This window comes from Cynara cardunculus (genome assembly GCF_001531365.2).
Source record: "Cynara cardunculus var. scolymus isolate 2C chromosome LG 8, CcrdV1, whole genome shotgun sequence".
NCBI classification, from domain to species: domain Eukaryota; kingdom Viridiplantae; phylum Streptophyta; class Magnoliopsida; order Asterales; family Asteraceae; genus Cynara; species Cynara cardunculus.
This window is the reverse complement of record NC_037535.1, coordinates 19275574-19294401: the sequence shown is the minus strand read 5'-3', so window position 1 is coordinate 19294401 and position 18828 is coordinate 19275574. Positions and strand designations below refer to the sequence as shown.

Here is an 18828-nt window from a genome sequence, read left to right as displayed (position 1 = left end):
ATAAGATTAAACAATGAAATCGACGTATGAGGGTGGTTTGTACGGTTTGTACAAATGAGGGTGGTTTTCATTTGATCGCTCCTCTACATATATATATATATATATATATATATATACTAGCCTTCACTTTCCTATCAAGTATTGTATTAAGACTTCAAAGAATAAGAAACACAAACACATTTACTTTTTGTGGATAATAAATATACACCAATACATTCACTTTTCTTAACAAATTTCTTACTTGGACTTGTAAAATGGATCTTAATGCTAAAAATCAATGGGAATGAATGTACTCAGTCATGTTAGGTTTTAGCCTATAGAAGTTTACTTTAATGAACTTGGTTGAGTTCATCTCAAGATTAATATGAGTAGATTAAATTTGTGATTGTAGGATGAGAGGTATCTCATGGTAACCTTCACTTGCATATAAAGTAACCTATCAAAATTTTAAAGAGTTGACTGTTATCATATGAAAAATATTTTTTTTCCTTGTGCAACAAAACCTATTATGCTAAACATACATCAGAATCTACTCAACCAGATAGATACAACTTTTGCCGCTCTTGAACATGGGCACAAGTGGTCCATGGGTGTCATTCATGCCTTAAGGTTCTGGGCTAAGTCATGCAACAAAAGCAATCTTTGAGTTTAGTTGTCACTTGTTGGATGCCCTGGAGGGTGCAGGGGTGGGGTGTAGGGGGAATAAGTTAAAGCAAAATTTCAATTTTTCAACACAATCAACAAATAAATATAGAAATTTGGATAGTGAGAAAGAGACATGACCCTACAAAAGGGTGAATCCTCTTACGGTAGGGTATAAATCAATTACAAAGGGTGCAATCAATCAACTCTATTGTTCAAATGAACAATGAGAAAGATTACTCTATTGTTGAGAGTTTGAATCCTGCTCGAATGAACAATGAGCAATCAAACTGGGACGAGGCCCATGCACGAGTTTTAACATTACTCCCCTACTGAAAAGACACCTTGTCTACAAGTTGAAGGTCCAAGTTTTTGTTAAGATTTTGATAAGCCTCCAATTACGAAAGCATATTCAAGGAGGAGTCCAAAGATAAATAAAGAGCAAAGTGGAGGGGGTAATTTTGGAAATATAATAAAGAAGGCAAGGAGAATGGTATGTGGCAGGTGCGTGGTTTTGGTAGGGGATTTTCATTTAGTTTTTGTGTGATCTTTTGATCGTATAGGAAAAATGGCTCTCGAATTCCCGTCTAGTTTTTCTTCGATTCTTCATTGTAATCAGTCCGGTTTTGCCATTTATACAATTGCAATCTTTTGGGTCTATCAAATTGGTATTAGAGCCACCAATTCTGATCGACCATGCCTCCCAAATCTCAAGCTGATCGATTGGACGTGTTAGAAGAGTGTTCAGGCAATTCGCACCGATTTTAAAAGGGAACACCAAGAGGATCGATGATTTAGATCGAGGGATTCAAGCCATTGCGGGGAAATTGGATACGTTGATACAACAAGGGCCGAAGGTATCATCTCCAGCGAGACATCTGGTGGTTCGTATCAATCACATGGATCTGGCGGCAGTCCGGTTACGAAACCAATAGGTGATGTTAATTTTTCTTTCGTTTCTTCTCAACAGACAAATAGTTCCTCGAAACCAACGACTCAAGGATTTATTCCATCCGATTGGAGATTACGACGTGTAGGTTACCCATGTTCAATGGGACTGATCCAGATGGGTGGATTTTCAGAGCCGAACGCTATTTCGCACTTCAACGTTTCGATGATAAAGAGAAGGTAGCCACGACGGATATATGTATGGAGGGTGAGGCTCTCGCATGGTTCCACTGGGTTGATGGCCGCCGTCCAATTTTACTATGGGATGATCTGAAATTGCAGATTATCAACCGGTTTAGGCTCACTGACGAGGGTTCCGCCCTTGAACAACTTTTAGCGCTTCGACAAACAGGTAACCTTCGCGAATTTCGTCATTCCTTCGAAATTTTAGCGTCTTCTCTATCAGATCTTTCACATCGAGTGTTAGAGTGTAATTTCATGAATGGACTCAAGCCCAACATACAGGTTGAGGTTAGACTGTTGAGGCCTCAAGGATTAGCCCAAATCATGGAAACGGCCCAATTGGTTGAGGATTGAAATTCTTGTTTAAGTGGAAGCGTTAAAGGGCATAATGTATCGTACAAACCCTCCCCGAATTTCACCAGTTCAAGTCTCCATCCAACTCCAACTTATAGTACCACGGTCACTAGTGCTCCATCCTTGTTGAGGAAGAGTACGGGGACTAGTGCAACATCCATATTACGGCCCGAATCTGGAGTGACCAGGAAATTAATGGAGACAGAGCTTCAAGACAAACGAGCAAAGGGACTTTGCTTTCAATGTGATGAGAAGTATCGAGTGGGTCACAAGTGTAAAAACAAGGAATTATAGATTATCTTGCTCCAAGATGATCCTACAGAAACTAATGAACAGGATGGCGAACTTAACCAAAATGAAATTGAGGTATGTCAAGATACTGTGATTCCACCAATCGAGCTGTCACTAAACTCTATGGTGGGTTTATCATCACCGAGGACTATGAAAATTCCGGGTCACATCGATGGAGAAGCCGTGATCGTTCTTATTGATTGTGGGGCATCCCATAACTTTATCTCTACGGATTTGGTTACTCGATTACAATTACAATGCAAGAGGCTCCTAGTTTCGGGGTAAAGGGTGGGTACTGGTCATGTCGTAAAAGGCAGAGGCTGTTGTAAGGGGGTGGAATTATTACGTCCAAATTTAAGAATTAATACATAATTCTTGCCTCTAGAATTGGGAAGACCGATGTCATACTTGGAATGCAGTGGCTTGAAACTTTAGGTGACATGAAAGTCAACCGGAAAGCATTGCAAATGAAGTTCAAAATTGATGGGTGTAAAATTGTCATCAAAGGGGAACCTCGTTTACAAAAGGCTGCAGTTTCTTTAAAATCTCTCTATAAAGTGTGGCATTCCATAGAAGAGGCCCTGTTGGTGGATCTTTATTCATTACAAGAAGAGGTTGTCCTTCAAAAGTTAGAATCGAACTCGATGTTCTAGGAGGTTATTGAGCAATACTCCGAGTGTTCGAGTCACTCAACAGCTTACCTCCACAACGACGCCATGATCACACCATTCCCCTCGTTCCAAATACCATTTCTATAAGTACCAAACGATATCGTTATTCACATGAAAAAAAAAATGAGATCGAAAAGTTAGTTCAAGAAATGCTTGCTGCTCAAATCATTCGGCCTAGTTAGAGTCCATACGCGAGTCCGGTGCTGTTGGTTAAGAAAAAGGACGGGAGTTGGAGATTCTATGTGGATTATCGCACTAAATCATGTTACGGTTGCTAATAAATTCCCTATCCCATTTATAGAGGAATTGATTGATGAATTAAATGGTGCGCATATTTTTTCAGAGCTTGATCTCAAATCTGATTATCACCAAATTAGAATGCAGGAGGGAGACATTGCGAAGACGACATTCCGAACATGAGGGACATTATGAGTTCGTTGTAAAGCCCTTTGGCCTCACCAATGCGTCGGCCACGTTTCATGCTCTTATGAACAAGTTGTTTCAAGTTCATCTTCGTAAATTCATTCTCATCTTTTTTGATGATATACTCATTTACATCCGTAGCGCAGAAGACCATGCCTATCACTTGTCATTAGCACTTCAAATTCTTCGCGACAATCACTTGGTGGCAAATCGTAAGAAGTGCGTTTTTGGGCAACATCGGGTCGAATACTTGGGGCACTTGATCTCTCATAGAGGAGTGGAGGCAGAAGTCGGTAAGGTGCAAGCAGTTAAGGAGTGGCCCTCTCCACGAACCGTTAAAGAACTTCGTGGGTTTTTAGGACTTACGGGATACTACCTACGATTTGTGAAGGGTTATGGAGGAATACCCAACTATTAAAAAAAAACAATTTTGAATGAAATGGGGAGTCCAAAGCAGCTTTTCAACAGTTAAGGGCTACTATGATGGGCTTGTCGGTGTTAGCCTTACCAGATGGCAATAAAGAATTCATTGTAGAAACAGATGCTTCTGGTACGAGAGTGGGGACTGTTTTATGCAGTCGCAAAGGCCAATAGCTTACTTCAGTCAAGCTTTACCAACCAGAGGAAAGTTTAAGTCCGTCTATGAGCGCGAATTGATGGCTATCGTGTTGGTTGTCAAAAAGTGGAGACATTATCTTTTGGGAAGGCACTTCATTGTTAAGACGGATCAATGTAGTCTTAAATACTTATTAGAACAGAGGGAGGTGGCAATAGAGTATCATAAATGGCTAATCAAACTAATTGGGTTTGATTTCTCGATCCAGTTCAAACCGGGAAAAGATAATGCGGCTCCAGATGCTTTATCTAGAAGACCCCATGATCCAACCTTAATGGAATTACTTACTTTTCAGGGATGGGACATCACTCAACTGAGTGAACAAGTAAACCAAGACCCTAAGTGTAAAGCCCGCATTGATGCTTTACAACTTGGTTCGGCTGCCCAGGCCCATTTCAGTTGCGAGACAATTTGTTACTTTGGCATGGTAAGCTCGTAATCCCCAGCAAATCTCCTATCGTTACCGATTACTTATGGAATTCCATGATGGAGAGCCATTGGGGGTCATGTGGGGTCCTTAAAACCTTACAACGACTTAAAGCCGAATTTTGGTGGGAAGGAATGAAGTCGGCTGTCCAGAAATATGTAGCCGCGTGTGTGACTTGTCAACGTAATAAAAGCTCGACATTGACACCGGCCGGTTTACTACAACCAGGATATTCCACGGCGGGTTTGGGAAGATTTATCCATGGATTTCGTAGAAGGATTACCTGTTTCCGAGGGCTTTAACTCTCAATTGGTGGTGTTGATCGGTTGAGTAAATTCAACCCCTTTATAGCTCTTAAACACCCCTTCACAGAACCTAAAGTAGCGGGCATTTTTGTGAAGGAGATCGTGCGTCTTCACGGGGTGCCAAGGTCTCGGACCAAGATAAAGTCTTCCTTAGCCATTTTTGGCAGGAACTTTGGCAATTACAGGGAACTAAACTCAGATTTAGCACAGCTTACCACCCTTAGAGTGATGGGCAAACTGAAGTGGTAAACCGTGGAATTGAGGCTTACTTGTGTTGTTTCGCCGGAGCACAGCCATGAAAGCGGGTTACTTGGCTGCCATGGGCTGAATACTCTTACAATACCTCGTTTTATACGTCATCCCACACCACCCCGTTCAAGATATTATATGGTCGAGATCTTCCCAAAATAACCCCTTATGCACATATGAAGGTCTCTAATTCTAATGTGGATCAGATGCTGTTAGAAAGAGAATGTTGTTGGAGCTACGTACCCATTTACTCCGAGCTCAACAAAGAATACGAGCATCGGCGGAAAAACATCAAAGAATGTGGAGCTATTGGTTGGACAATGGGTATTTGTAAAGGCACCACCATATCGACAAACGACTTTGGCCACTCATCGAAATGTTAAGTTGGCCTCTCATTTTTATAGGCCTTTTATCGAACGTATAGGTAAGGTGGCTTACCGTTTACAGTTGCCCGAGGGGAGTAGCATCCACCCTGTTTTTCATGTGTCTCAACTGAAAGAAGCTGTTGGCAATCATGGAACACATACACCTTTCCCCGTAGCACTTAAAGATAATTGGGAGTTGCAAATAGAACCAAAAACTCGGAAAGGTATTCAATATCGTAACAATAATAACATCGAAGTCCTTCTTGGTTGGCGGGGATTGCCAGAGTTTGAAGACACGTGGGAGTCGTACCCGAATGTGTAAGCAGTTTCCAACATTCCACCTTGAGGACAAGGTGAGTAATTGGGGGGGGGGGGAGTATTGATAAGCCTCCAATTACGAAAGTATATTTAAGGAGGGGTCCAAAGATAAATAAAGAGTAAAGTCAAGGGGGTAATTTTGGAAATATAATAAAGAAGGCAAGGAGAATGGTATATGGCAGGTGCGTGGTTTTGGTAGGGGATTTTCATTCAGTTTTTGTGTGATCTTTTGATCATATAGGAGAGAAATGGGCTCTCGAATTCCCATCTAGTTTTTCTTCTATTCTTCATTGTAATCAGTCCAGTTTTGCCATTAATACGATTGCAATTGTTTGGGTCTATCAGATTGATTACAATTGATTCTTGGATCGAATTTCTCCTTCGTAATCCTGATCCATGATCTTCAAAGTCAGGACAACAACTTTCATGATGAGAGAGACCCAGGTTTAAGACCCTTCAAACCCTCTTTTCACTGCCCAAAAAAGGATCCGATATCAAGCCCCACTTCAGGCCGAAATTACGGCCTAGTGAGGCCCCTTGCTCGGCCTACCATCCCCTTTGACACGAGTGTAAGCTTGTAAGTTGTATCCTTTCCAAATTGTATTCTGGCCATGCCTGATCCTTTATGATACAACATTTGTGTCATTGCTGCTATATGATAGCCATCGTCGTGCATCTGCACTGACTGCTATAACATGGTCTCTGCTGACCACCGTGTGTTGTCGCCACTGCCTCTTTCACCACTGTGGTTCTAGCCGACACCATCTGATGATCATATGGTTTTATGATCTCATTGCCCAATAAGGTTATCAAATGAGTCAAAGACCTTCCAGCCTAGTGGTAAAAGCTTGGGCATGACATAGTCATAAACCCGAGTTCGAGCCCTGGGAGGGGAGTGTTGGCGACATTTAAGTGAGGCCATGTTTAGCCTCCAAATTTGCCGGGGATTAGTCGGGCTTTGGCCCGGACACCCTTACAAAAAAAAAAAAAAAGGTTATCAAATGAATTGTAATTGCAATTGAAACAAACGAAAAGGATATGAGCTAGTAACTTGATGCATTCTCTAGAGTTCAAAATACCAAAAAAGATGAAAATAGGGGAAGGAATCCCGAATCCCCTCAATTGGTTAAGAAAAATAGATGGCGAATTTTATTTTATTTTTATTACAGAAGCTATTGGATCTCTTTTATAAGATGGCATGCTGCCACTTGGGCTCGAACCTAAGATCAAACGCCTCTTCGTCTCTCCTGGAGCCATGCCTCCTGCCATTGTTGCCCCCTCACAGAAATTCTTTGCGAGCCATCACCATCCATTATTGATATATGTTTTTTCATGTTGCAGTTTTCACCATCCATTATTAAATTCGAATGAACACCATTCCACTCTCTCGGCCCTCTTTCACCCACCACTTTGGCCTGTTGGATTTGGGTCTCGACAATTTTACGTAGTAACAATTTTTCAGTGAAGCAAAGTTTTCCGCAAAGTTTTCACTCAGACAAACCGGGCCAATATTGTGGATCCCACCTCCCTGATTTATGTTATGCCCCAACCCTTTCTTCCAACTTACTGACATTCTTGGCAGTCATTGGTCCTAGAAATTACTCTGGACCTTGTTGACAAGAGGTCAACCCCCTTTCCCACAAAACCCTAGAAAACCAATGTCTTTATCAATAATTTTCCTCCCCCCTAATGATTTGATTAATCTCATATATAGGGAACATAAACTTTCATAATTATTAAACCCTAAATTTTTGACTGTGCCAAGTCTAGGTCTATCAGAACCTTGACTGGATATATCCTTTTTTATGGTTAAATGACTCGAGAAATGTGAAGCCTTAGTTTGGGTAAATTGGCAATTTATAACTTCACGGTTTTTTACATTCTGGTGGTTTTCATTGTGTAATCCTATGCTTTTGCTTATCAAAAGTAATTAGCTGACAGCTGTTGTGATCTTTTGTGTTTCTTGGATTATGTGCAAGATTTTTTCTTTCCGTGAGCACGTATTTTCAATACATATCATTTAGTTTTCGTTAACATGTCATAGTGTATATACCCATTTAACATTTGGCCCTTAAGCTTACAATTAGGAAGGAGGATTACGTAATTGTGCTTCTACACAAGCCTATAATATTCCTGTTGCTTCTGAATGAAAATTAGGTTTTAGAATACCAAGAACTTAATAGGCTTTGACAACCTATTTGCATGCACTATTTATCTGCTCAATAGCCTTGCCCGATTAATCCCTAACTAAATGGGATAGGCTAAACTTGAAGGCTGGTTAAATTATGAAAAAGGTGAAGGGGGCATGAATAGCATTCAAACCTTGTCTTATACTCCCTCAGTCCCAAAGTAAGCGCCTACATTTCTATTTTAGTTTGTCCCAAAAGAAGTGTACACTTTCAAAAGTTAGTGCCTACTTTCCAATTATATCCTTAATTATGAGATGGAGAAATTCGTTACTCTCTCTATCATTAAGGGTAAAATGGTCATTTAGTTACTTAAAAAGTGTAATAATTACACATTTCTAAAACTGTATGTTTATTTTGGAACCGAGGGAGTATTTCTTCTAAATGTTGCATTTAGAAGTCAACATCGGAGATGACCAAACCATCTTTCATGTGGTGTCTTCTAAATGATGCATTCAGAAGTCGAACACCGGAAACCCCTAAGTTTCTTCTCTATATGCATTTCTATTCCTATCCCTTGATGTTAATTTTTTTTTCATTTCTTTTGAACTTATATTGTGTGCATGATGTCTTTCAGTGACCCACTATTTCACCGAAAAAGTTATACTCTCTGGTCTCCACCCCAAAAATGATTGTTCATATTTCTATTTTAGTTTGTCCAAAAATAAGTGTCCACTTTCAAAAGTAAGCGCCTACATTCCGGTTCTACCTTAAATGAAAAGAAAAGTTCATTACTCCCTCTATTATTAATCAAGGGGGTCATTTAGTTAATTGAAAAGCATGACGTCCCACAATCCTTTCTATCTTTTCTTTTAAACGTAAAATCATGGATTAGTGTGGATATGTAAAACCATAGTTTGGTGCAACCGAAGCTGACATTTGTGCATGGTCTCAGATGAAGACAGCAGCAGATTTATGTGTGCTATACGACCTCAACAAAAAGCACAAGGCGTAGCGATTGAAGCAGATCTCGATGACTATTTGATTAGGTTTGATGTCGAGGAGGAACTTATATATCTTTCTTAGAAGTTGCTCAAATTGTTCTACTATTCGAAAATACTGATAAAATAGCAGAAGAGAATCTTTAAGGCCTTGTGTATACTCACTCTCACTGACTGCCCTCTTGTAGTTCATAACTCCCTTTACTTTTTAAACTGTTACTTCCTGTTTTCTTACAAGAGGAGAGGAGAGGAGAGGAGATGAGATTTGGGTGGATCAAAATTCAAACCACAAACTAAAAGCCCTTTGGCCTAGCAGATACTGGAGGCCAAGGGTTCAAACATCACTAAAGGTGAAAAGGGTGTGCAGGGTCTATTTGTTGTATATATAAATATTATATAATTGAAAAAAGTCGACCGACGATCACATCTATTTTCTAATTATCCAGGGCAGGCAACTCATCTTGTGATCTTGTGATGGTTTGTACCTTTTGATGGTTGAAATGTATTTTTCAAGTTTCTATGCATCCTGTATGGTTAAAGCAAATCCCATGAATTTGTTTTTACATACGAGAGTGAAGTTGACGATTTTAATCTGACAACGGTAATTTGTTAATCTTGTCTTGTTTCGATGATTTTTATTCCACCTGGTTTGATGACATTTTTTATGTCTCGATCTTGCTTGTCTTAACCTAATGTAGTAGGGGTGTTTATGGATTGGGTTGAAGACATTTGAACAACCCAACCCAATGTTTGCGATTTGAAAAATCTTAACCCAACCCAATCCGTACGAGTTGGTCGGGTTGATACTTTGGTACATTAGAATATTCTTTTAATCTTGAATATGTTATTTCTCTACTCATAATTTCTTTTTCATCATCAACCATTTGATACAACTTATCTGTATTTTTTACGTATATCACATTCAGTTAACTTTCTCAATTTACATATATATGTTCACAGTTACTGAACATATATMCAAATGAGTTATATAGAGATGTGAATAGATTGAAAATGTGTATATCAAAAGTATACATGATAGTGTAATTGTCTAATGTATATATTAATAAAAATTCAACAATCATATTAAATCTAAGAAATAAAAGAATATCGGGTTCATCGGGTTGGGTTCAAATAATAGTAACCCAATACATACGGTTTGACAATTTTACAACTCGATTAGACAACGGGTACCTTCTGGTTAGGTTATTTCGCGTTGGGTTGGGTTGGGTTGGGTTGGGTTGATCGGGTTTTTGAACACCCCTATAATATAGCTTCGATCAAATAGACACGTTCTTGTTCCTTGTTATTTTGCAAACCGAACAAGGTTGGTTGTTAAGGTCTAGGTTCAAGAGTAGCCTTTTTTTTAATTAAAATGTTGCGTTTGTATTTTTGTTGTAAAATAACCACTTGTTTTTTAAAATACAAGAAATAATAGTATATAGTCGATTGTGAAGATATTTAGGGGTCGTTTACCAAACACTTATCCGGTAAGTGCTTACCGGTAAACTTTAACTCTGTTATTTACTTACCGGGTAAGATTTTAGTTCACCAAAACGACATCGTATGCAACAATTTACCTGGTAAGCGCTTACCGTGGTAAGAGTCGTCGTCCTCACTTACCGGGTAAGACTCTTGGTCCTTACCATATTCATCTAGTGAGGTAACGTGACTTGGTAAACACTTACCCGATAAACGTTTGGTAAAAGGCCCCTTAGTGGCTCCAAACTTTTAAAGGGAAAGAGAATATTATGTAGTGTATGCGAGCAACTTTATCCAATTGCAAACCAACCTTTTGCTCTTCGGAATGCAAAAAAGAATAGCGTTACAACTTTGGTCAACTTCAAGTACACAACTACTCGTATAACAAGAAAAAATACAAGTATACGTTTGGCGAAACGGTATTAGGGTTTAAACTTGTGTGAATTTATCTGTTGTATTTATTATTATATAAATATTACTCGTTACAAAACAAACACCAATACTTTAAAATTTTCAAAAACGTTCACGGAACTCTTTGTCGCCATTGGAATGCTCAACGTGACGACCCCTAAACACAACGGAATACATACATCATGCCTCAATACTCTATTTCTATTTGGGACCAAAACCCCGTGCATAATAAATCATTGATAGAACCAAACCATGTTAGGAATAAAACGTCTTTTATCTTCAATGATCACCGATCAAGACTTGCAATCTTTAACGTATGTGCTTGTTCTTTGGTGGCGTGTATGCTTTGACCTGCGCGAAAAGACGAATAAGAATCTTGAGAATACGATATACAATGGGCTTCAGCTCATTGTTTCCATTAACCATTTCATACGACTTTTCGAGGTTCTACTTGCAAAAAACAAATAGTTTTTAATTACTTTCCCACTTCTCTTTTCATCAAAATGCATCTAATTCCTCCAAGAAATCCAGCATCATAAAGTCGTCTTACACTTTTTTGTAACAATCTCATAAGCACTAATTCATAAGAGCCAATAAAAGTCCTAGTATACCGGATGACATTCACGGTTGAAGGATGAACGATCGAAAATGTGCAAGTGGTTTGCCCTTTAAATCAAGATTTCATCTGTAGGAATCTGCTGTAGAAGGGTACTCAAAAAACCACAGAAATGCAGAAAGAGACATTTGCACTTTACAAAAAAGGGTATGAGTTAATCTGCACCGGCAACTTGCAAACATATACGGGAAAACTCACAAACACTCCTCACCTTTGCGGAGTTTTGAATCCTTGACCTCCAAGAAAGTTGGGATCTACCACTAACTCGGACTCCGTTGGACATTGACCCTTGGATCAAAAGATACCGTACGTGTGAATGATTGACCATCAATAGGAATCTGCAAAAGAAGAAATAACAAAAATATATACAATCAATTAGCCACTAGGCACCAAGAAAAGAACGATGTACAAGCGAGACTTTTTAAGGTTCTCCGATAAACAACAAATACATAGTTCTCCGAATGGTTCCCTTCTCAACCTTTCCCTTTTCTCCAACTGTCACACGTAACAAACATCAATATATACATGTATGTATATATCATTAACCATCTAACAATATATTCCATCCTGATTAATATCCGATTTAGTAATTTATATGGAAATCATATATCTGAAGAACAAGAAAGTATCTATACCATAACATCCATGGCAGTGTAAATTAGAAGCAAATTTTTTGGATCCTACCTCCAGACCCTGAACTTTTGAGTGGGATATACTAAGGGGCCATTTACCGAACACTTACCCAGTAAAAGCTTACCGGTAAATTTAACACTATTATTTACTTTGGGTAGGATTTTAGTCCACAAAAACGACATTGTATGCAACAATTTACCCGGTAAGCGCTTACTATGATAAGAGTCGTCGCCCTCATTTACTGGATAACACTCTTGGTCCTTGTCTCGCTCTTACCGGGTAAGATTCTTGGTCCTTACCATATTCATCCGGAGAGGTAATGTTACTTGGCAAGCGCTTACCCAGATAAGCGTTTGGTAAACAACCCCTAAGTTAGTTTGGTTTACTTTGGTTTTATAGGTGCGTGTAGCTTCATGGAAACAAGCAATCTACCCTTAGAAATGGAAAACAGGTTTGCGTACATCCTACCCTCACAGAGAAGATCTACGAAAACTCAATTTGAAGTGTTGTAGATTTTGTTTTTAGCTAAAATTCATATGATGCCCCATCAACTAAATTCTAATGCCCCCAACTCTGAAGGCCCCAACCCAACTCAAGTCATCTTGTTTTCGTTTGCTATAATGCTATTGATTTGATAAACCATTATTTTATGTCTTTTTGTAACTTTTTTTTGCATTTTATTATTTTGTAGATCTATAGTCATTGTTATTGGATTTAGGGTTCTTGAGTTTGTTTGTTTTAATTTCCGATTTGCTACTCGTTTGTCTTTTATTTTTGATTTATCAACCTTTTGCTATTTGATTTATTGGCCTCTTGCTATTTGATTTCTTTCTAACTGAGTTTAATTTCTTGGCTTCTTGCCTTCTAATTTTTTTGCTACCGACCACTAATTTATATTTTTTTTAACTATTAAGCATTCTGATTTATTTTTCACTAGGTTTGTTATAAATTAGTTTAAGACCAAGTGGCAATATGCTTTTGTATTACAAATTGATTTTGTGGCTTATATTTCTCTAGCCATTGGTCCATTATGACCCACTCAAATTTTGTATTAATATCTAATGTATTTACTTGCTTTCGATTTAACCGAAATAGTAAAGTATATAAATAATAATATAATGTGCTCAGTTTAACCGAAATAGTAAAAAAGTTAACCGAAAATCAAACCAAACCGTTTAATTCGAAAACTGAATAACCCGAAACCGTCTTGGTATGGATGAGTTATCGGTTTTGGATTTTTTTGACACCTCTAAGTGTTCCCCCAATGATAGAAGTTTCTGGATTCGCCACCGTCCCTGGACCCTACTTCTGAGTCGGATACGGGGTTTGTTTAGTTTGGTTTTACACGTGCTTGTAGCTATATCCAAGCTATGCAAATCAAACATAAAATACCATAAATAGCTATGTGTAAAACTTCCTTAAATCCTCCATTTGCATATGCTAACTATCAGCTACAACTCTACAGCTCTAATTACTCAACTCTACAGCTTTAATACACATCTAACTCTTGAGCTTTTAAAATTTAGCTTGTAGATCTTTAGGCATCTTATTCCCAAATGACTTATTATAGAAAGGATCTACAAGCTTAATTCTAACAGCTAAGCTTGGTTATGAAAGTGGAAAGCCGATCTAATTACAGGTTAACTTTAATGGTTAGGCAAGTAAGTCATGAGTAGCATATATATGCTCATCTTATATATAAAAATATGAGATGTCGAACCAAATCACGAATCTATCTCTGCCGAAAGATGTTTTGAACTTTGAAGTGCGAACCTGGTTCTTCCCTCCATACCCTCACCCATGATGGAATAAAGCCTAAGTTTGTTATAATACAAAACCAAAATTCTGATAGAAAGCAAAAGTTATCGATACTTTTTTCAGCCTATAAAACGGGCTGAACAAACTCAAAAAAGACTTGCCAAACATTCTAAATCTATAACCAGATAGATATGGAAACTCAAGGACGCTGCAAAGGGTGCAAGAATTACCTGATGGTGCCGCCTGGTCGACCTTGTCCCGTCTGCTACAAAGTCAGCAAGCCCAACAAAAAAGCTAGTCATCATGTCATCCCTCAAGTACTCCATTATGTTGATAAATATGCCAATAGAGCGTCAAGCAATAACTACTATAACGGCCTTTATGGTCAGCCTTTAGGAACACCAACATATACTGGTTATTCAGCTCCACCTCCACAGGCAGCATATGGTTATGGCTATTATAGCCCACAGCCACAGGCATTGTCATCTCCGGCACTGTACAGCAACGGTTATGATCGCCCAAAACCACAGATGTACCAACAATCGCCACAGGTGCATGAGAAGAAGAGGGCGGTGCTGTGTGGCGTGACCTATAAAGGCCACATAAAGGCACTGGATGCAAGTATAAATAATGTTAGGAGTATGCACCGATTATTGGTGAAACTGGGCTTCCCAAATGCTTCTATCCGGATCCTTACAGGTTTTCAGTTTTTTCCTCCCTCTCTCTCTCTCTCTCTCTCATTACCAACCCTGAAAATAGCAAGAATACAAACTATTTATGAACAAAAACTGTCGATGAACAATGGCAAACAGTAAATTGTATTGAATGGTAATATTTTGTGAGCAAAAGTTAACTTAAACAAGTTGCAAAGTCCACCTATTTGAATTCAAACTCAAACTATTAAATCATGGGTAATGCAAGATTCATCCCAGACAACATCATATCATGGGTAGTGCAAGATTCAAACTTGACTAGTGTGCCTTTTTATGCAGAAGAGGAATCAGAACCCACCAGGACTCCAACCAGACGCAACATACTAATGGCATTAGAGTGGCTCACCAAAGGTTGCCGAGCTGGGGATTCATTGGTGTTCTACTATGCAGGCCATGGCTCCCATGTGCCTGATAGCAATGGAGATGAAAAAGATGGGTTTGATGAAGCTTTATGTCCTGTTGACTATAGTGAATCTGGCAAGATACTAGATGATGAGATCAATGCAATCATTGTAGCACCTCTACCTCATGGAGCAATACTTCACAGTATCATGGACACTTGCTTTAGTGGAACTCTTCTTGATTTACCTTTTCTTTGCAGGATTGACAGGTTAGTATTAACAGTGTTGTAATTTATAAGAACACTCGTTTCTACTATTTCAATAGTTGCAAGATTTCAGAAAACAGGAAGCCTCACATTTACCTTCTATATGCAGGGGAGGATTCTATAAGTGGGAAGATCATCATCCCTCATATGTTTCATCATATGGGGGTACTAGTGGTGGAAAAGCAATCTGCATTAGCGCCTGTGATGACCATCAAAATTCAGCAGATACATCGGTCAGTATGTGTGTTGTTCTTTTGGCCTCGATGGTGTATTCAATACTTCTGTTAGTGCTTATTTGGCTTAGTTTAGTTTTTACCTTTTCACAATGTAATATGTAAGTAAAATAGCTATGGAACTTCCTACTAGCCAACATCTACTCAATGTGTACTTTTCATGCAGGCGTTCACAGGCAATTCCATCGGTGCATTGACTTACAGCTTCATCCAAGCTGTGCAAAGCTCACGTAAATTATCATATGGAGATTTACTTGACAACATGCGCAAAAGAGTTCATGACGCTCATCAACGACAAGGCCTGAATGCTTCATTTGCATCATCGTCATCACAGGTTTGATGTCCACAATAAGTCTGATTACAGTGGCATAATTGATTAGCTCTCTTTCTTCGAATCCTAAGCGGCTTTCATCAAACAACATAATTGAAAATAAAACTGTTTCTAGTAAAACTATAACAAGTAACAAATAATACTAATTTCCCATATAACTATTTGCTCATAACCGGCACCTCCATACTTGTGGTCATAACTTATAATAGGTTCCACATCTAGGTTTTGATAAGCTAATTAGCTACTAACATGTATTATTTTGCTGTAGAATATCCAATCAATCATCGTTCTTTTACTTCATATTGTCACTTTTTATAAGCTTGTAATATGTGCCAACGTTGCTATACTGATTATTGCAGGAGCCTCAACTATCCTGTTCCACAAGATTCGAGATTTACTCTGAGGCTTTTATGTTGTAGAGAATAAGTTCAGTCCATCTACCTATCTATATGCAAACAGAAAATAAATGGATTCCAAATTGATCTCAAGCTATGCAGTCAATGTACGGGGAACAGAAACCATAGCCCTTTTCTATCAGCAAAGTTGTGCATTAAAATGAGATCATTCCAAAGTTTTACGGAGGTTGATAAGAAGAAATAACGTTTGGTTCACAATGTCCTCTTTCCATCCCATTGAAGCTTAGTAGTGTACATCACTTTGTACTAATGAAAGTGTTTGAGCTAGTATACTTGAATGTCGAAAATACAGTTCCAATGTTCCATGGTGACAAAATAGAGTCTTAACTGTTCTAAGTTAAACTTATTTTTTCCAAATTAATCTAACCATAAAAACCAAACTGGAATTCCAAATAAGCAATGCCTTAGACTAGGTAATATTGGCTTAGAAGTTTTCCACAAAAGACACATCGCAATTACTGCACGGCATCAGAACATAAATTCTAGCATAGTAAGGAATAGAAGGCATAGATTATAGAAAATGTATCAAATAACTGCAAAAGGGTTTGATGGTTGTCTAGATTTACTCAGCCTTAAAAGGAGGCAACTAATTGAGTGACTTCTTCATAAGAAACATGAGATGCATTCTAGCTTTATGTAATAGAATGTATCAGTTTGCACCAATTTAAACAAAAGTGAATTTTCACTTCTCTGAATACATCAGCTAGGATGCCGTTGGTAAGCAAGACAAAACAAAAAACTGTTGTCCCTCGTTTGGTGCAACAATTACACCAGGATCGGACCAGACCAGACCAAACCAAACCAAACCAAACCAAACCAAACCAGACAGAACAAAATGGGACAAAAATGAAAAAAATTTCTGTCTCACCAAAATAGATGGAACAAAAATAAGGAAATAAGGAGAAGGAACAAGCATACCCATTCATGTCAAATTACAACCCTTAAACCTTCCACAATTCTTCCATAATTCTTTCTCCTGCCTATATTAATCTTACCCTACAGAACATCTATAGCAGTACCACCAGTTAACCATGCTACTCACCAGACAACTGATCAGATAACAGAATGTCAATTATCTTTGAATCAACACTAGTTGTAACTACTTAGAACTGCTCAACTAAGAGTATCTAAAAGACTAGCATCTACAATTTACATACAAAGTTAATGACAGAAATCCATGCTTAATATGAGTTTATCATTTGGGTTGGTTCTTAAGAGGACCAATTAATGTAGATGCAAACAACAATTAAAAAACTTTAATACAAGTAAATTCAGTTGGATGCATGCTAGCTACTCATGTTCTAAACATAGACAAATATACTTAATTACTTATCCTAACACCGAACTTTTGAACTCAAGCTCAAATCAACCGGTCACAAATCTTGTGGTTAAATCATTTAAATTTCCCTTCAAGGAAACGTGAAACGTGTGCGTATTGTCGATTAACCAAGCATTTTGTTGACCGTATTGTCGGCATAATACGTATCGTGAGATCAATGACGTATACGGAATGCAGGAGGTTGCGTCTATGTACGCATATGCTACCTTGCACCTATTTTTCATGAACTGCATGGTGGTGGATCCACCGCATTTTGAGGGAAATCAAAGTTCCGTCTGCCGTCGGTGATTGAATTAAATTCATCGTTTCGTTTTTCACTTTTTCTCATCCTTGGATTCGTACCTTCTAGAAAGATACATTGGTTATTTATTTATTTATTTGCTCTAAATAATTTTTTATTAGATTTTAATTAAATTATTGAGCACAAATAATTAACTACAATTGAGTTATTTAATTTTTTTTTCCTCTTAACGTCATCAAAATTAAATTAGATGAAAATTATGCTATATACACCCCCTTTAATCATATCATGTATTAGATATAAAAAATAAGTACTGATATTAATGTTAGAGGTGTTCACGGTACGGTTTGGACGGTTTAATCCCTCAGACCATAAACCAAACTGTAATGGTGGTTTATAAAATTTTCAAACCGAATGGTTTGACATCAAGTGTCCAGACCGGTTAAATCGGACCATGAAAAGGTGGCTTGGTCTGACCGGTTTAGGCGTTTTAGGCTTTTAGTGGACTTGAACTGATTGAGTTTGGAATCAAAAAAATTGAAGGAAATAGCTGAATCACTTGCTTAATGTCTTGATGATGTGCATCGAAATCAAACCATGAATTAGGAAAGATCAATAGATTGATAGAGTTCTTGAGAGATTTTAAAATTTGGAGACCGTCAATGTCAAATGTGTCGATGTGTTTATTGGTTTAAAGATTTTTAGGCGCCAATTCATTTAGATTTGATTATGTTAGATGTTAGGCTTTATATTGGGCTCAGAGATATATTTGGGCTATAGCTCATAAGTTAAAAAAGTTGGTCTTGCTAATACTTATATATATATATATATGTTGGTTATTATACAACCCTTGTCATTTCCGCAACCAATACAACACAATCTCAACCGTCCATTTCATTTGATTAATATGTGATTTTATAGAGGTTTTGATTATTTCCTAATATAAAGTATTAATCATAATTAATGAAYCGTATTCATCTTCCATAAATATTTAAATCATAATAAATGAACTCTAATCATTTTCATAAATATTTCAATTTATTGGGTTGCATTGGTTGTACAAATGCGATATATTGGATAAATTATATTAAAGCTCCATACTTGAATTCGTCTAACTAACTGCAGATAAACA

At 37.9% G+C, this 18828-nt stretch overlaps 2 protein-coding genes across 2 annotated transcripts in view; both read left to right on the top strand.

Moving 5' to 3' along the window:
- The window catches only part of LOC112516533 (probable CDP-diacylglycerol--inositol 3-phosphatidyltransferase 2), a 14828-nt gene extending 5655 nt beyond the window's left edge, over positions 1-9173 (top strand). The window contains exon 11 of the mRNA XM_025123618.1: positions 8874-9173. Within this exon, the coding sequence (XP_024979386.1) occupies positions 8874-8933 (60 nt within the window). The 3' untranslated portion in view covers positions 8934-9173. The remainder of the gene's footprint in view (positions 1-8873) is intronic.
- Positions 9174-13956: 4783 nt separating this feature from the next.
- Positions 13957-16398, top strand: LOC112516932 (metacaspase-3-like). The gene is made up of 5 exons (XM_025124189.1): positions 13957-14515; positions 14809-15139; positions 15246-15369; positions 15536-15703; positions 16060-16398. The coding sequence occupies exons 1-5, from the start codon at positions 14008-14010 to the stop codon at positions 16117-16119; spliced, it is 1191 nt and encodes a 396-aa protein (XP_024979957.1). The 5' UTR covers positions 13957-14007; the 3' UTR covers positions 16120-16398.
- Positions 16399-18828: the final 2430 nt, after the last annotated feature.

Excerpts from the sequence above, each read along its gene's own strand:
- LOC112516932 (XM_025124189.1), top strand. The coding sequence starts at position 14,008 with ATGGAAACTCAAGGACGCTGCAAAGGGTGCAAGAATTACCTGATGGTG. Across the intron at positions 14,516-14,808 it reads TTCTATCCGGATCCTTACAG|AAGAGGAATCAGAACCCACC; the intron begins GTTTTCAGTTTT and ends CTTTTTATGCAG. Across the intron at positions 15,370-15,535 it reads AAAATTCAGCAGATACATCG|GCGTTCACAGGCAATTCCAT; the intron begins GTCAGTATGTGT and ends CTTTTCATGCAG.